We start from the raw sequence: 19,452 nt of genomic DNA, 5'->3' as shown, positions 1-19,452 counted from the left end.
TAGAAACATAGAAAACCTTCAGCACAATACAGGCCCTTTGGCCCACAAAGTTGTGCCAAACATGTCTTTACCTTAGAAGTTACCTACGGTTACCCATAGCCCTCTATTTTTCTAAGCTCCATGTACCTATCCAGAAGTCCCTTAACAGACCCTATTGTATCTGCCTCCACCACTGCTGCCAGCAGCCCGTTCCACGCACGCACCACCCTCTGCGTAAAAAACTTACCCCTGACATCTCCTCTGTACCTATTTCTAAGCACCTTAAAACTGTGCCTTCTCGTGCTAGCCATTTCGGACCTGGGAAAAAGCCTCTGACTATCCACACAATCAATGCCTCTCATCATCTTATACACCTCTATCAGGTCACTTCTCATCCTCCGTCGCTCCAAGAAAAAAAGGCTGAGTTCACTCAACCTATTCTCATAAGGCATGCTCCCCAATCCAGGCAACATCCCTGTGAATCTCTTCTGCACCCTTTCTATGGTTTCCACATCCTTCCTATAGTGAGGCGACCAGAACTGAGCACAGTACTCCAAGTGGTGTCTGACCAGGGTCCTGTATAGCTGCAACATTACCTCTCAGGGAGTAGTAAAAGTGGGTTTGCTGAATATTTTGAGAATGTAGATACATTTCTAGGCACAGAAGGCAACTAGAGGTATGGTGAGAGCATGGGGATATAGTGTTGAGCAAGATGATCTGTCTTGATCATATAGAAAGGCAGATCACATTCAAATGGTCAACTCCTGCTCCTATTCTTTGAGTTTCAAGAAAAAGTTAACAAACAACATTAATTATTTCTTTCTGCAGAGAAGCTGCCTGACCTGTTGAACATTTCCAACATGTTATGCTTCCATTTTTGATCTAAAGCATCTGCTGTTTCTACCTCTTCAAAGCAAATTGAGTCATTGACCATTGGGCTGCATAGAGTGCAAATACACAAGAATCAGTAACAGGACCCTTGCTTCTCAAGTTACTAGGCAAATGTAAGAAGTCTTCTAATTATATAAAAATTAGTACTGAGGTGAAAATAGCCAAGCCTTGGTTAATCAGACAGCAAATTGTAAACAGATTTTAGACTTCAATCAGGACAACTATAAAATACAGAAAGGCAAAAAGGTAAAAGGAATACATGTTAAATGTGCAATTCCATCAAGTACAACGGGATCAAAAATTCTTGAAATGCATTTGACACATACCAGAAAACGTAACATTATTAGAACGATAGCATGGTAAAGGCAACATATGGGATAACTGTCTTTACCAGCTGATACATACAAGAGCAGAGACATAAAATAGCACAATTGAAATACCGTGTAGATTTCTGGCTATTGCAGAGGGAAGATGCTTTGGAAATTTAGGAAGATTTTGCCAGGAATGTAAAACTATAGTTAACAGGCTGGTGCTGTTTTTTTTGTAATAAGGGACACTAAAAATAAATAATTGTGGTACGTAAGCTGAAGGAAGCCCCAGAGGGGCGCCCACATCTCTTAGCAGAGGTGCCCAAAACTAGAGAATTATTGAACTTACACACATAAAAGTTGCTGGTGAACGCAGCAGGACAGGCAGCATCTCTAGATAGAGGTACGGTCGACGTTTCGGGCCGAGACCCTTTTTCAGGACCAACTGAAAGAAGAACTAGCAAAAGATTTGGAAGTGGGAGGAGGAGGGCGAGATCCAAAATGATAGGAGAAGACAGGAGGAGGAGGGATGGAGCCAAGAGCTGGAAAGTTCATTGGCAAAAGAGATGCGAAAGGATCATGGGACGGGAGGCCTAGGGAGAAAGAAGGGGGGGGGGGAGCCCAGAGGATGGGCAAGGGGTATAGTGAGAGGGACAGACGGAGAAAAAGGAGAGAGAGAAAAAGAATGTGTGTATATAAATAAATAACAGATGGGGTACGAGGGGGAGGTGGGGCATCAGTGGAAGTTGAGAAGTCAATGTTCATGCCATCAGGTTGGAGGTTTGCAAGAGACAGGGTGAGAAGAGGAAGAGTCCAGATAGCTGTGAGAGTCAGTAGGCTTATAGTAGACATCATTTGCCTCCCCCTTTTCTTTCTCCCTGGGCCTCCTGTCCCATGGTTCTCTCATATCCCTTTTGCCAATCAACTGTCCAGCTCTTGGCTCCATCCCTCCCCCTCCTGTCTTCTCCTATCATTTCGGAAATCCCCCTCCCACTTTCAAACCCCTTGCTAGCTCTTCTTTCAGTTAGTCCTGACGCAGGGTCTCGGCCTGAAACATCGACTGTACCTCTTCCTAGAGATGCTGCCTGGCCTGCTGCGTTCACCAGCAACTTTTATGTGTGTTGCTTGAAATTCCAGCATCTGCAGATTTCCTCGTGTTTGCGTGAATTATTGAACTTATTGTTGTTGTTGAGTGGCTTGCCAAGCTGGCTTTTTTGCTTGCAGATGTTTTGTTACTCAGCTAGGCAACATCATCAGTGCAACTTCAAATGAAATGTGGGTGATCTACTTTGTTTGTCGTGTGTGTGTGTGTGTGTGTGTGTGTGTGTGTGTGTGTGTATGTATGTTTTCTATTGGTTACCTATTATGTAATCCGCAATTGGTTCATTAAAATCGGATTAGGTGACAGGTTTTGTTTGGGCCGTGTTAGTCGACTATTATGTAGGATAAACGTCATCCTCATTGTTTGATGTGTGTAATCAGGTGAGAATTGGTTCTTGACTCTGGACTGATGACTTGACACTGAAGTGGGAGATAAACTGGGCTCACTTCGATTTGCTTGTTGATAGAATTCTGTGCGTTGAACAAAGCTTCTAAGAATTCTTGAGCTTGTTGTTGACGGCCTTGGCCTAGGATAGTGACATTGGTCCAGTTGAATTGATGTGCCTTGCTGTCACAATGTATAGATACAAGGGAAAGTTGATCATGGCTGTTTGTAGCTGGTTGGTGTTAATGTACCGTTGTTGATAGCTCCCTACCAGTATGTCCAATACAGGTTCCCACACCATCCGAAGGTACAGCATTCCTATGAAACGGTTCATAAGCCGAAATGTCGTAAAGCGAAGAAGCAATTACCATTTATTTATATGGGAACATTTCGTGAGCGTTCGCAGACCCAAAAATAACCTACCAAATCATGCCAAATAACACATAAAACCTAAAACAACAGTAACATATAGTAAAAGCAGGAATGATATGATAAATACACAGCCTATATAAAGAAGAAATACTTTTCCGCAATCATTACTGCACTGTTTTCCGTAGCAAAAATCTCACACAAGCGCCGTCGGCAGAAAGCGCTATTGGCAAAAACACGGCGCAAGCGCTCTCCAGTAACCTTTAAGCTATGAAGCTGCCAAATCATACCAAATAACATGCAAAAATACACAGCCTATATAAAGTAGAAATAATGTATGTACAGTGTAGTATCACTTACCGGAATTAGCTCAGTGCCGAGCACACTGATGATGGTGTGTTAGACTGAGTCGTCACAGGTTGGGTGGTGTAGTGGCACCCACCCGCCAGGCCACCAAGTGATACATTGCCGTGAAGCACACAGGGGTCCAGCGGTAGCCGGGAGGCACACAGCACATCTTTAAGAAAAAAGCCAAAACAAACATGCTAATTAATTAGGTGCCGCCCGACACATAATTGTCGGCCCAGATCAGTGCCGATTTCTGATTGCATCATCCCTGATCTGGGCCGACAATTACGTGTCGGGCGGCACCTAATTAATTAGCATGTTTATTTCCACTTTTTTCTTAAAGATGTGCTGTATGCCTCCAGGCTACCGCTGCATTCTCTGCGAATCGGTATCTGTCCATGGCCTGGGGTTTGGGGTGGTGGGACACTGAGGTGTCATCTCGTCATCGTCTGTTTCCATTAGGGCAGGCAGCTCACCTTCTATCTCCACCCGCCTCGATGTCGAAGGTCGAGGTTCGTCATCCGCTATGGCTGATGTAGAAGGCTTGCTTGACTGCTGAACCTCGCACATTTTTCTATCACACACTTCTTTGTAAGGACTCAAACCATCTTGCAAATATCCCCTAAACCTATGTACCCTTTCAAAATTAAAGTCGTACTTTATCATTACTCATTCGGTTTCCATTGTTATCCTTTCCTCTTCCAAATGCAACAGCTCTTCATCTATCAGATCTTGGTCATGGGATGCCAAAACCTCTTCAAAAAAATGTTTGTCAGCTTCCACAAGCCAAACTCACTTTGTCTTTACTTCGTTCACCACGATGGAAATGTTTAATTATGTCTAGTTTTACGCTAAGTGTAACACCCTTAGAAGCTCTTTTAGGCTTTTCAGATACCATAGAACTCATCTTGCAAACAGCTGCTCACAGGCACACGCTTAAGCAATGCAGTTCCGAATCCGGGGAGAGCAGCTGCTCGGGGCGCGCACTGATTTTTTGCGCACTGATTTTTTATCACACGCTGCTTTTTTCTCGTAACAGTGAAAGCACCTTCTGAAAGCGAAAACAGGGTACTAATGTAGGTCTTTCCTAACAGTGAGGTTTTGTAAAGCAAACATTCGAAAAGCGGGGTACACCTGTATAATGCTTGTCACAGTTAGCACATGGAGTTTTGTATATGGTGTTCGTTCTGTCTGTCGTTGGTGGGGTTCTTTTATTCTTGATAGACATTGGTGTAGAGTGGCTGTAGGTTTGTGTTGTTACTGTGATGTTAAATGGTCGTAGAAATGTATTGGTCATTTCCAATACAGAATTCTATCAACAAGCACATCGAAATGAACCCAATTTACATCCCACTTCAGTGTCAAGTCGTCAGTCCAGAGCCAAGAGCCTGATTACACACATCAATCAATGAGGATGTCATTAATTCTACATAACAGTCCACTAACACAACCCAGACAATACTTACCACCTAATCAGATTTTAACAAACCAATTGCAGATTACATAATTGGTAACCAATAGAAATGGCACATATACCCACACACACACACACACACACACAAACAGACTAATCAGAGGACACATAAAAGACGAACAATGTAGATCACCCACATTTCATTTGAAGTTGTAATGATGATGTTGCCGAGCTGGGTAACGAAATGTCTGCAAGCTAACAAGCAAGCTCGGCGAGCTACTCAACAGCAACATCATCCTCAACCCGAGTTACAAATCTTTTCCAACATTATTGAACTTAATTTGAAGAAAGATAAGAGGAGAGCTGAGGGGAAAATAATCGTGCATTCTGCGAGGATCTGGAACCAATGTTGTAAAGAATGGTGGAGAAAAAATCTTCATCACATTCAGAATGTACCTGGGTGAGCACATGGAAAATACACAAGATGTAAGGGGAAATAACCCAAGTCTAAAATGACCACAATAAGCAGACTGGGCTCCTTCTATGCTATGCATACACTATGATTCTAAGTTTACTGTACCAAGAAGGTGTTATTACAATTCCCAAGCCACCTATAATACTAGAAAACTTTCAATACTTCTGGGTGAAATATGAAGAATTTAAATGAAGAATTTACCATAATTGCTAAGTTGTTTATAGCGATTGTTAATATTACCATTTCATAACTGAAGAACTACCTTTGCTGAGGTAACAGAAATCATCTAATACCTTCAATGTATCAAGGCCTTTATATGCTACTCCATTGCTGTCATATAGCATGGAGCACTGGTTTGTCTTCTTAGCCCCAAAACATTAGCAACATCTCAATAATCTATTCTTGGTTCTGGAGTTTCAATATTAAAGTCTTTTGCATCCCTCTCCTACTTGAAAAAAATGTCCTGAGACAAAACATTTAAGAAAATTTTTGACACTATTCCTTATATATCCCTCTGTCCATATTTGATTATCCTCACTTCCAAATGTTTTTAGTGTCCCTTGTCACAGACAATACGGCCTCAAAAAGCTGCAACCATGGTTACTTCATGGATAGTGAGCTGATCAGAATGAGATTGCCCTTGCAGCATACCGCATAAATTTAGAAGAGAACATTTACTGTTATTTCATTAATTAGTTTTATAAAAATCAGTAAATGGTCTTTTCTAAATTTCTATATTGTCTCAGAGCTGACCATAATGTGTTTCACATGCAGCATTTTACTTTGAAATGCAGTGACCAATTTGCATTAAATTTAGTAATACAACTGTAACATGGATTTATAGCTTTGGAAGAGAGTAGATCATAGAATGAAAGCTCATGAGTATGATTCAAAGTGGCAGTTCCCTACATCCTCAACGAAATGTAATTAATTTACTTTATAATTTTCTAACTGCTGCATCACAATATAATGTTATTAGATTCAGAAACATTTACCGTAAGTTATATGTTCTGAGATTCCGCTGACGACGTTTAGTTGCTCGAAGTTTTACAAATGTTCTTCCTGTTCGATCAAAGACGCACATTACAGTTATGCAGACACTCAGAATGACAACCCAATTACAGGCTACAATTCCTAGAAGCAAAAGAAAGTCAGAACATTAATGTAAGTATATTAGTGAGCAGTCCTAGATCGTTGAAATCGAAAAATTATAATTTTACTTCTATTCATTTGTAATACATGAACTTAAGAGTTACTGGGTGGATATAACAAGTGCATTATACATCAAGCTTCTGCTGAGCATTTTCTCATTTTGCTTCCATTTACACTATTCAGCCCTAGAGTTATGCTCCACTGCACCATGTAATTTACTCAGTGAGTTAACAATCAATAATATAGTGGAATAGAATAGTTTTACTGCCAAGATTTAAAAAAAAATTGTTTCCTCCGCAACCATGTGGGACTTTCTTAATCCATTTATGGTAAGCAGACAGCAATGCTACTTTCTTTTTAATTGTAAATATGGCAAGTGGTAAATTCTCATATGATAAACATTATTTACTGGCCAACATCTCAAGGAAAATCACTACTTTATTCTGAGATAGTATCAAAGTCAAATGAAGATAGAGTGAACCCTTTTGTTTATTAAGTAACCAGTATCAACTAAAAGCTAATTGTTTAGATTTCAAATTACATCATCGACAGGCAGTTACATTTGAACAACTTGACAGTCCAGTCAATTTTACGGTTAATACATACAGAGTTACTTGTTAATTGTTGAAGTACACTCAGTGGCGAATTTTAGGTACAGTTGTATATCTGCTCATTAATACAAATATCTAATCAATCATGTGGCAGCAACTCAATGCGTAAAATCATGCAGACATGGTCAAGAGGTTCAGTTGCTGTTCAGACCAAACACTTGAATGGGGAAGAAATGTAATCTAAGGGGCTTTAACCGTGGAATGACAGTTTGCACCAAATGGGTGCAGAAACTGCTTATCTCCTAGGATTTTCACACACAACAGTTCTTAAGAGTTTTACAGAGAATGGTAAGAAAAACAAAACAAACATCCAGTGGCAGTAGCTCTGTGTGTGAAAACACCATGTTAATGGATCAGAGGAGATTGGCCACACTGGTTCAAGCTGACAAGATGGCAGCAATTACCCAAACAACCACATGTTACCACAGCGGTGTACAGAAGAGCATCTATGAACATGCAACACATCACACCTTGAAGCTGATGAGCGACAGCAGCAAAAGGCCATTCTGGGTGCCACTCCCTTAGACACTTTATTAGGTACACTCCTGTAGCTAATAAATTAGCCAATGAGTCCAAATGTCAATCACTTGCTATTAATGCTGATGCAGATACTCAAGCAGAACCTTGTTTTGCTTGCCCACAAGTATTTTGTCATATAATTCTTGTATTGTCTTGAGTTTTCTGCAACATTCCAACCAAGCAAATTTTGTTTCTCAACTGTCTAGGTCGTCCACAATCATATTACAGGCAGAATGTAAATGTGTACTGTCAGTGAACAGCACTGTGTACAGCTCACTTCTTATTCAGATCAAATACCACCTTCAGTATTGTAAGTATACTTATTGGTCTGAGGGGCATCTTTCACTGCTCGTTGAAATGATCTTTTAAGTGATATATCATCAGGTTCTGTATATGTCAAATTAAGACTTACTGCCTGTCTATTCCACTGCTTTGACCTGCTGATTTTGAACCCCTATCTCATATAAAGGTCCAAGGTCACTGTGTACGTGATGACTAACTCATCATTTTCTGCACACTCATTCTGCTCATTTCAGACAGCAGTTAAAAGTCTACCACAATTCTGTGGATCTGGAGTCACATACAATCTAGAGAAGTTAGGACACCTGATTGGTTACAATACTTCAGATAGGCCTTTATTAATAATCATTCAAATTTTATGCTCAGCAAAACTGAATCTAGACTTTATTTACACAATTTATCTAATTATCCAATTTTAAATTCCCAATTACTGTAGTACAATTTGAACTCAAACCTTTTGATCTGAACCGTCAGCTCAATATTTTAACCACAATGCTGTTGCAGATGCAGAATTAATGAAAGTCACTACACAGTCTTTGTGCTTCCTCTTCAAATGAAGAACATCCTCAATCATGCCAGTTGATACTCCCAATTAGTTGAACACAATCTTAAAAAAAAATCATTGCATGGCAGAACCATTACCTAGGTTTCTAATCTTGAATTAATGAAATGTGTCAATGAGGTGCTAATCATATGAAGATACAATAAAGGAGTACAAACAGATTTTATGAAAGAAGCTAACTAATTGTATAGTCAAAAGATCAGCTCAAAGCTCTGTCATCTCAATGTGAATGATAGTGGATAACAAAAGAGAAAGCATAAAACATAGAAACATAGAAAACCTACAGCACAAAATATAGGCCCTTCGGCCCACAATGATGTGCCAAACATGTACTTACTTTAGAAATTATCTAGGATTACCCATAGCCTCTATTTTTCTAAACTCCATGTACCTATCCAAAAGCCTCTTAAAAAGACCCTATTGTATCCCCCTACACCATCATCGCCAGCAGCCAATTCCATGCACTGACCACTCATGAGATCTCCTCTGTGCCTACTTCCAAGCACCTTAAAACTATGCCCTCTCATGTTAGCCATTTCTGCCCTGGGGAAAAACCTCCGACTATCCACATGATCAATGCCTCTCGTCACCTTATACACCTCTATCAGGTCACCTCTCATCATCCAGTTGCTCCAAGGAGAAATGGCCAAGTTCACTCAACCTACTCTCACAAGGCATGCTCCCTAATCCAAGCAACATCCTTGTAAATCTCCTCTGCACCCTTTTTCTAGTTTCCACATTCTTCCTGTAGTGAGGTGAACAGAACTGAGCACAGTACTCCATGTGGGGTCTGACCAAGGTCCTATATAGCCGTAACATTACCACTCGGCTCTTGAACTCAATCCCACGGTTGATGAAGGCCAATACACCATATGCCTTCTTAACCACAGAGTCAACCTGTGCAGCAGCTTTGAGTATCCTATAGACTCAGACCCCAAGACGCCTCTGGTCCTCCACACTACCAAGAGTCTAACCATTAATACTATATTCTGCCATCATATTTGACCTACCAAAATGAACCAGATTATACTTATCTGGGTTGAACACCATCTGCCACTCAATTGTTCTCAATTCTAACAAATAGCATTTTCAATCATGAATTCTAAGAACTAATTTGGCAGGGGGATGGGAACCGGAGAGATAGGGCAGAGGATGGAGCAAATGGTATACAAGTAAATGCAGTGTGTAGTGAAACAATGAGGAAGAGCAGGTAGATGATAGAGCAAAATTGCAGTCAGTGGGATGGGTTGAAGTGTGTCTCTAAACTAAATAGCAGGTTCAACAGCTCAACAGTTTGGAAAAGTGAGGATAAAGTAAAAGGTAAGGAGAGTGTAGGAGAAGTTACTAAAGTTTCCAGAATAAATAGAAAGACAAAAACATTAGAAAGGGATAAGAATCTAACCTCCTGTAACATGGGGGCAACATAAATAACCCCACAGAGTATGTGGAATAAGGTCTGAAATTAGAAAAGTTATCTATGAAGGATGAGAGGTGACCTGATAGAGGTGTGTAAGGTGATGAGAGGCATTGATCGTGTGGATAGTCAGAGGCTCTCGTCCAGGGTTGAAATGGCTAACATGAGAGGACAGTTTTAAGGTGCTTGGAAGTAGGTACAGAGGATATGTCAGGGGTAAGTTTTTTTTAATGCAGAGAGTGGTGAGTGCATAGAATGGGCTGCTGGCAATGGTGGTGGGAGCGGATACGATAGGGTCTTTTAAGGGACTCCTGGATAGGTAGATGGAGCTTAGAAAAATAGAGGTCTATGGGTAACCCTAGATAATTTCAGAAATAAGTACATGTTCGGCAAAGCGTTGTGGGCTGAAGGGCCTGTATTATGCTGTAGGTTTTTCTATGCTTCTATCTGGACCAGATGAACTACACCCCAGAGTTCTGAAAGGTAGCAGAAGAGATTGTGGAAGCATTAGAAGTGATCTTTCAAGAATCACAGGAATCTGTAATGGTTCTGGAAGACTGGGAAATTGCAAATGTCACTCCACTCTTTAAAAAGGGAGAGAAAGGGAGACAGTAAATTATAGACCAGTTGGCCTGACTTCAATGGTTGGTAGTTATTAGAGTAAAATATTAAGGCGGCAAGGTTTCAGCATACTTGGAGGTACATGATGTAATAGGCCAAAGTCAACATGGCTTCCTTAAGGGGAAATCTGTTTTTTATATTTATTTTATTTATTGAAACACAGCATGGAATAGACCCTTCCAGCCCTTTGAGCCATGCTGCCCAGCAATCCCCAATTTAACCCTAATCTAATCACAGGACAATTTACAATGACCAATTAACCTACCAACCCGAATGTCTTTGAACTGGTGCTCCACAAGATTAAGTCCCCAGCCCTTCACTCCCTCTCTGTACATGCATGACTATGTTGCCAGATTCTGCTCTAACTCCATCTACAAATTTTCAGATGCTACCATCATATTGGGCTATCAGTGTATAAGAATGATATTAAGAGCTTAGCAACATGGTATCATGACAACAACCTTTCCCTCATTGTAACAAAACACAAGAGCTGGTCACTGACTTCATGAAGGAGGCAGTGTACATGCTCCTGTCTACATTAATGGTGTCAAGGTTTGAGAGTTTCATGTTTCTAGAAGTGAACATCACTAACAGGCTGTCCTGGAAATATGACTAAAAACATTATTAATAACACTTTTTCTGAGGTCAATTATGACAGACTATCACCACAAACAATGAAAAAGCAAGCAAAGATGAAGCAGACTCGAGGATTGAGCTTTATTGGTGTGATACAAAGTCAGAGTGCAACATGCTCGAGATGGGTCAGAGATGGAGTTCAAGTGAGCGATTTGGAGAGGAGTTGAGGTGTAGGAGTTTCGGTGCCAGTCCACCTAAACCGGGAACAAGGCTGGATCAGTCTAAGTGCCAAGTTGATTAGCAGAGGTCAAGAATGGTTTCGGGGAGACTTCCGGTAGAGCTCATGGAGTGAAGTCGTGTTCTTGACTCGCTCCATTACCTCTGAGTTTTTCTTCTTATGATCAGCTATATTTTAATTAACCATTAAGGTATCGACTTTTACAATATTTTGAAATAAACTGGGCTTTTTGATAATCGGATGCGTTTAAGGTCTGCTATGTCTAAGAATGGAAAAAAACGGAAGGACGGCAAACCTCCGGTTAGACCGAAAGGTACCAATTTTCCTCCGACTGAACCACCGTTGACTTTGAAAGCTATATCGGAGCTAATTCAAAGGGAAATTTCAACCTCTGTCACGGAGCTGATTCGTGCGGAAATTTCAATTAATTTCCAGAAAATTGCCGATTCAATCGATAAGATACAAACATCTATTACGGAACATCAGTCGGCTATACCTGATCTTCAAAAATCCATGCAACAAAATGAACTTAAGATGGAGAAAATCGAAGAAACAATTAATGTAATGAAGAAGAAACTTGACATTCTGACCTTTAAAAACTCTGACTTAGAATCCAGAATGCGACGGCAGAATCTTCGAATGATTGGGTTGCGTGAAGCTGTTGAATCTGATAACCCTATGAAGTATTTTTCTCAACTTTTTTAAAAGATGCATTTCCTACTGTATTTCCTGACCAACCACCGTTATTGGATCGCGTTCACAGAGTTCCATCATACTCGTCTAAGTTAGATAAACCTCGACATGTCATCTTACGCTTTCATTACTTTCAAGACAAGGAGAAACTGTTTCGTTTCGTTCGATCTAAAGGTTACATTGATTTTTTGGATCTTAAGTTCCGATTCGTGGAGGATTTCAGTAAACCAATTCGGGATCAACGGGTTCGTTACAGATCTGTGATGTCGGAACTCTACAAGATGGATTTAAAACCAGCGCTGCTTTACCCTGCACGTTTAAGGATTCGTATGTTGGATGGAGCCCTCCGTTTTTTTGAATCTCCATCGGATGCCCAGAGTTATCTGGATCAATTTTCACCTTCAACATCTTAATCGTAATTTTTAACTATCTCCGTTTGATCGGAGGTTGTGAATTTGTCAGTCTTAATTTTTTTTTGCCTTACATGGGCAGAAAAGTTTATTTTTGGATTAATTAATATGGTTGCTAAACTTTCTTTCTATCTGCGTCATTCCTTTCTTTTTCCCAGGGGATTCTGGGTGGTTATTCCCTCACCGTCATTTTACGTATTTCCTTTGAGGCCTTAAATTTTGTAGTTTTTAAATCTACTTCTTTTTGTAGGTTTTCATAACTAGTTTATGTTAATAATTTCATTTCTTTTTTTGTTTACTCATAGGGTCTGGGGTTTGTTGCAGTTTTTTTTATATTTTCTGGCTTTTTCTCTGTTATATTAAGTGTTTGTTTTAATTGATTTACCTTTTTTTATTCTTTTACTGTTTTATAACTAGCTGATCTTTTTTATATTTACACTTTTTTTAGGGAGCGTATACCGGAAGTCATGGGGGTAGTTTTAGTGCTTGCTTCTTTCGGGCTGGTCTGCGTTAGATTTAGCCTTGGCGTCATGGGGTGGGGGGTGGTGGGAGGGGCTTCACGTTTTAGTTTCTTTCTTCTTGGGCTATGTACATTATTGAAGTATTGGTTGCGTTCTCCTTCCTGGTATCTCTTATTTGTTCTGTTCCCTTTCCGGGTTCGTGGGTCGAGCCTACTGTCAATCCTCCTTGTTGCGGGTTGACTTTAGGGTTTACGGACTCTATTATTAATTTTGTCTCCTGGAATACTAATGGTCTTAATCATCCTATTAAAAGGAAAAAAGTTTTTAAAGTGTTCCGGAGACTTAAAGCACAAATTTTATTTTTACAAGAGACCCATGTGCGGAGGGGGGACAGACTACGTTTTTTTAAATTCTGTAAGGGAAAACAGTTTCATTCGAACTCCAACTCTAAGATTCGAGGCGTCTCTATTTTTATAGACTCTTCAGTTACTTTTATACAACATGATATTATTTCTGATCCGAATGGTAGATTTCTACTGGTTACTGGTCTACTATTTAATAAAAAGGTAGTTTTGGTTAATGTTTATGCTCCTAATATGGACTGTCCGGAATTTTATAAATCATTATTCAATCAGTTCCCGAATTTGAATGAGTTTTCATTGATCTGGGGCGGAGATCTTAATACCTGTTTATCTCCAGCTTTGGACCGTTCGGCTCCTCTACGGACCTTACCTAATAAATCTGCAACTTTGATTAATTCATTCCTCTCTGATTCTGGGTCGACGGACATTTGGCGTTTTTTGCATCCTCAGGAAAGAGATTTTTCTTTTTTCTCACATGTTCACCATTCCTATTCAAGAATTGATTATTTCTTTATTGACTCTCGTCTTATTTCTTCAGTGATTAAATGTGATTATGACTCTATAACCATTTCGGATCATGCTCCACTTAAGCTTTCTATTAAAATTCAGGCCAATATACAAAATAATAGACAATGGTGTTTTAATTCGCTGTTGCTTCAGGACTCGGACTTTGTTAACTTTATGAATGAACAGATTGATCTTTTTTTTACAATCAACTATACAGAGGATATTTCTGTGAACATTCTTTGGGATACTTTTAAAGCTTATATTCGTGGTCAGATTATCTCGTATTCTGCTGCTTTGAGGAAGAAGCTGAAGCAGGAGGAGTTGGTAATTGTGGACAAGATTAAGGAAATTGATAAGAAATATGTTACAGCTCCCTCTGAGGAGTTATATAAACAAAGAACTGAACTTCAAATGGAACACAGTTTATTACTTTCGTCCTCGATTGTAAACCAATTAAAAAAAAAGAAGTGAATTTTATGTACACAGTGACAAAATTGGCAAACTGCTGGCTAACCAATTGAAGTCTAATTATGCTAAATCTCAAATTAATCAGATTTATAATCAAAATGACCGACTGATACTTGATCATGCGGGGATTAATCAAACCTTCTGTGATTTTTATTCTTCCTTATATCAATCAGAGTCTCCTCGAGACTCTAAATATATGAATAATTTTTTAGATAACCTAGACTTCCCTGAGATTTCACAGGATATGTCTTCTATGTTAGATACTCCCATTACCACTGATGAGATTAAGAATGTTATTTCCTCTATGAATTTGGGGAAAGCTCCTGGCCCTGATGGGTTTACCGTAGAATTTTATAAATGTTTTGCACCTTCATTAATCCCTTGGTTCTGTAGGGTTTTCGAGGCTTCATTAAAACTTGGTAAACTTTCCGAATCTTTCAATAGAGCGTCAATCTCTCTAATATTAAAGAAAGATAAAGATCCTGCTCAATGTGCATCTTATAGACCAATATCTTTATTAAATGTTGATCCTAAAGCTTTTTCTAAATTATTAGCAAACAGATTAGAAAAAGTACTTTCTTTTATTATTTCGGAAGACCAAACGGGTTTTATTAAAGGTCGTTACTCTTTTTATAACATTCGCACACTGTTAAATATTGTTTATACCCCCTCACAAAATGTTCCTGAGTGTGTTATCTCTTTAGATGCTGAGAAAGCTTTTGATAGAGTAGAATGGCCTTACTTATTTAAGGTGCTTGAAATGTTTATGTTATATCATTCTCCTGTGGCCTCGGTCCGTACTAACTCTCTAAGCTCACCTTTTTTCCCTCTTTTTCAAGGCACTCGACAAGGTTGTCCTCTTAGTCCTTTATTATTTCATATTGCATTAGAACCTCTTGCAATTGCCATTCGAGAATCTCCAAATATTACTGGGATAACTCGGGGCTTAAAGTCCCGTAAAATATCACTCTATGCTGATGACTTACTTTTATATATTTCTAATCCTCAAAAATCCATCCCTGCTGTTTTACAGTTATTAGCACAATTTAGTCTCTTTTCAGGTTACAAATTAAATCTTAGTAAGAGTGAACTTTTCCCGATTAATAAACAACTTCCCTTATATCATAACTTCCCATTTAAATTGATTAATAATTATTTTTCATATCTTGAGATTAAAATTACTTGTAAATACAAAGATTTATTTAAGATTAACTTTTTACCCTTAATTGACCATATTATTCAACTTTCATCTAAATGGCTTCCTTTATATTTAACTTTGATTGGTCGTATTAATGCAGTTAAGATGTCTTTTTTGCCAAAATTTCTATATATATTTCAGGCATTACCAATCTTTGTTCCAAAATCTTTTTTTGATAAAGTTGACTCAAAAATTTCTTCATTTATTTGGCAAAATAAAAACCCAAGACTGGGTAAAATACATTTACAGAAAGCTAAGAGAGATGGAGGTTTAGCATTACCCAACTTTAGATTTTATTATTGGATTGGGCAATTAATATTCAACATATAAAATTTTGGTTACTTGACCAGGATATACTATCCATTCCTAAATGGGTAGCATTGGAATTACAATCTGTTCAAGGATATACACTTGGCTCTATTTTAGGTTCCTCTCTTCCTTTTGATTTGAAACGCCTCAAACAGGTATCTAACCCGATAGTTAAATATACCTTACGTATTTGGTTTCAATTCAGAAAATTTTTTGATCTTAACCAATTTGGGCTAGCGATTCCTATTTTAGGTAACATATTTTTTCCTCCCTCTTTTACGGATTGTGCTTTTCAAATTTGGAAGATTAAGGGTATTTCATGGTTTTTGGATTTATTTTTAGATGGTTCCCTTATGTCTTTTGAACAATGATCTAATAAATATAATTTATCAAGAATACATTTTTTTAGATATCTACAAGTTAGAAATGTCCTAAGTACTATACTTTCTTCTTTTCCAATGCTTCCTCCTACATACATTTTAGATACTATAATTAACCTTAATCCATGTCAGAAAGGTGCATCGGCTATGATTTATAATATTATTATGAAACTTAGGGAAGTTCCATTTGATAAGATTAGGGTAGATTGGGAACAGGAATTGGGGTCTATCATTTCCGTGGATGACTGGGGGCAGATTTTACAATTAGTCAATACTTCCTCTATTTGTGCTAAACATTCCCTAATTCAATTTAAAGTTGTTCATAGAGCACATATGTCCAAAGATAAATTAGCTCGCTTTTATTCTCATATTAATCCTTTTCGTGATAGATGTCCGGGGCAGATAGCCTCTTTAACTCATATGTTTTGGTCTTGTCCTACTCTGGAAACTTTTTGGAGAGACATTTTTAATATTATCTCCAAAGTATTGAATATAGATATCTCTCCTCGCCCTATTACTGCTATCTTTGGACTACCTAAAATTTCCAGTAATCTTTCTCCTTCAGCCCGTAGAATGATTGCATTACTTACTTTAATGGCGAAAAGATGTATCTTACAACATTGGAAAGAGCTTAATGCTCCAACTACCTTTTTTTGGTTTTCTCAGACGATATTATGCTTGAATTTGGAGAAAATTAGAAGCAATCTTTATGATTCCTCACTTAAATTTGAACAGATCTGGAGATCTTTTATTCAATATTTTCATTTAATGTAATTTTTTTCCTCCTCTTTTTTTGCTCCATATTTATATACCCTTCTTGTTTTTTTTTACTGTTTTTAATGGAGGTCAGGATTGAGGACGTGATTTTAAGTTTTTTAACTCTGCTTGGTTCCAAGTTAGCCTATTGCTTTGCTTTGCTTTTAGTTAGTTGCATGGTGTTTTTTTTGGGGTTTTTTTTTTTCCTTTTCTCTATTGGTATATATATATAAAAATTAGTATATTATTATGTTACCTTAGTATGTTATGTTTAAATTACATTGTTTGTATCTTTTTTTTGTATTAATATCTCCTGTAATTTTATTATATTCTAACAGTGCATTAGTGCCTTTATGGCTTACCTTTTTGTATACGTATTCAATAAAAAGATTTAAAAAGGAAAGAAAGAGAATGGTTTCGGGCTGATTGGTTAAGGTCTAGGCCTAGAGTGCATTACTGTGGTGAGGCCCAGGTACTAGTGCGCGGCACAATCCGGTGTTTGGACGATTTAAATGTCAGCCCAGACAGACTGGAAAGGCAAGGTGCTGGGACTGGAGGTGAGGGTTGGGCTGATCCTGCTTGCTCTTCCATGATATTTACTCCTCTCTCTGCAGTGCTGAGGCTGTGAGACTGCTTTGTCTGCTAGGTGCTTTGTTTCTGCGAGCTTTGCAGCAATTTTCCCCACTATATGATGCACTCAGATTGAGGCTGCAGATTTATAATTTATACATACTTCAATCATAAATGTACTTTGAATCTTTGAACTTTGGTCCAACCACATCGATGCAATGGCTAAGAAAACTCACCAACATCTCTACTTCCTTAGGAGGCTGAAGAAATTTGGCAAGTCCCCATCGACACTTACCAATTTTTAATTGATGCGCTGTTCCAAGCATCCTTACTGTATGTATTATGGCTCAGCATGGGAACTGTTGTGTACGTGATAACCAGAAACTGCAGAGTTATGGACACCGAGCAGCACATTATGGAAACCAGCTTCCCCTCCATCGACTCTGTCTTTCTGCCCCAGTAAAGCAGCAAGTGTAATCAAACACCCCACTCGGTGTGTAATTAAACACCCCACTCAGTCTGTAATCAAACACACCACTCAGTCTGCACATTCTCTCTTCTCCCCTCTCTCCTTTTGGGGGAAAGATACAAAAGCCCGAGAACACACAGCAGCAGGCTCAAGGATTGCTTCAATTCCATTGATATAAAACTATTGAATGGTTCCTCTGTTTGATAAGATGCACTCTTGACCTCACAATCTACCTCATTTTGATCTTCCACTTTATTGTTTATCTACACTGTACTTTCTCTAGCAGATGTTACACTTTATTCTGAATTGTGTTATTGTCAGAATTAGAATCAGAATCAGGTTTAATATCACCAGCATATGTTCTACCTCAGTGCACTGTGCAATGATCTGATCTGTATGAACAGCATGAAAAACGGTTTTTCCACTGTATCTCGGTACATGTGTCAATAATAAACCAATTTCAATTCATTTTTCAAATATCAATACATTGGCACCTACCCAAGATTTAGGAAAATTACTGATGTATGTCTTGACCATAAAATATGTAACATTCAATTTGGTAAGTACCACCATATAAACTTATTCATAATTATGAGCAAAGTCGAGTAATGAAAAGAATCACAAACCATGTGATCAAGTCATGCCTACGAGGTTTGTTAGGCATGATTTTCACCAGGGCCATACAGTTCCAGATGGCATTATAGCTATGCTACCACCTGGTCTCGCGTGCATTTACAGCAATTTTGTGCTACAGAGTGAAAGCTTTACTGGACTCCAAAGGACTTCACTACGCTGGCGTTTAGTATCTGGTCTGACTGTCTTATGATCAATCATCTGTACAAGCTGCAACACAATTTACTGGATGCCATTTCCTCCTGTCCTAAGTAACAAACAATATTGCTATTAAGTTTCTTGGAATTCAGCAATTTAAGCAAATGAAACAAAATGTACTATTTGCTGAAGCAATATAAGCCAGCAAAATGTGAGGCTAATAATTTAGAAACATACCAATACTAAATATCATTTGAAACACCTTAGCCAATCCAACCCGCACTGGAACTAGGGATGAGGTCACATTTGCTGGATATCCATCTGTAACATGCACTATATTTCCTGGGAAAGAACAAGCAGATCATGCCAAAATAATTGCCAGCCTCCTTTCACGCAACATTTATCTTATTTCATATCAGACATAGAATATGCTTTTTTGTGCCAAAATACAGCCAATGGTAATGGTTGTTTCTTTATTTCCATGAGTAGTAAATATTTAAGCGTGTACTTAATTTATTTATTTTAGTCTGCATTGTGTCAGGAACTGATTGCATCACGTATTGCAATTTGACCTCCAGATAAATTTCATACCAGGCAAGAATGTCATTGGTAATGACAATTGCAAGGGTCAACTTTTATATCGTTCCATGTTATCAATTACCTGCTAGACAGCCAGTTCATCCTCCCATCAATCTACTCCCACTGCACAGCACCAATCCTCAATAATAAAGATCCACAAGGAGAAGAGGAAAACATGATCACTGGTAACAACCTCCCATTGAGGGCAGGCATCAATGGCAAAATTGACCAGCAGGCCCACTAATTGATTAAAGAA

The 19,452-nt window shown here is 38.6% G+C and overlaps 1 protein-coding gene across 2 annotated transcripts in view; it reads right to left on the bottom strand.

Moving 5' to 3' along the window:
- The window catches only part of dagla (diacylglycerol lipase, alpha), a 309,507-nt gene that overhangs the window by 127,946 nt on the left and 162,109 nt on the right, over window positions 1-19,452 (bottom strand). For both annotated transcript variants that reach the window (XM_072272422.1, XM_072272424.1), the window contains one exon: window positions 6,266-6,404. In XM_072272422.1, the coding sequence (XP_072128523.1) occupies window positions 6,266-6,404 (139 nt within the window). The remainder of the gene's footprint in view (window positions 1-6,265; window positions 6,405-19,452) is intronic.

Source organism: Mobula birostris, chromosome 11 (genome assembly GCF_030028105.1).
Source record: "Mobula birostris isolate sMobBir1 chromosome 11, sMobBir1.hap1, whole genome shotgun sequence".
Lineage (NCBI taxonomy): Eukaryota > Metazoa > Chordata > Chondrichthyes > Myliobatiformes > Myliobatidae > Mobula > Mobula birostris.
This window is presented reverse-complemented; position numbering and strand designations above follow the sequence as displayed.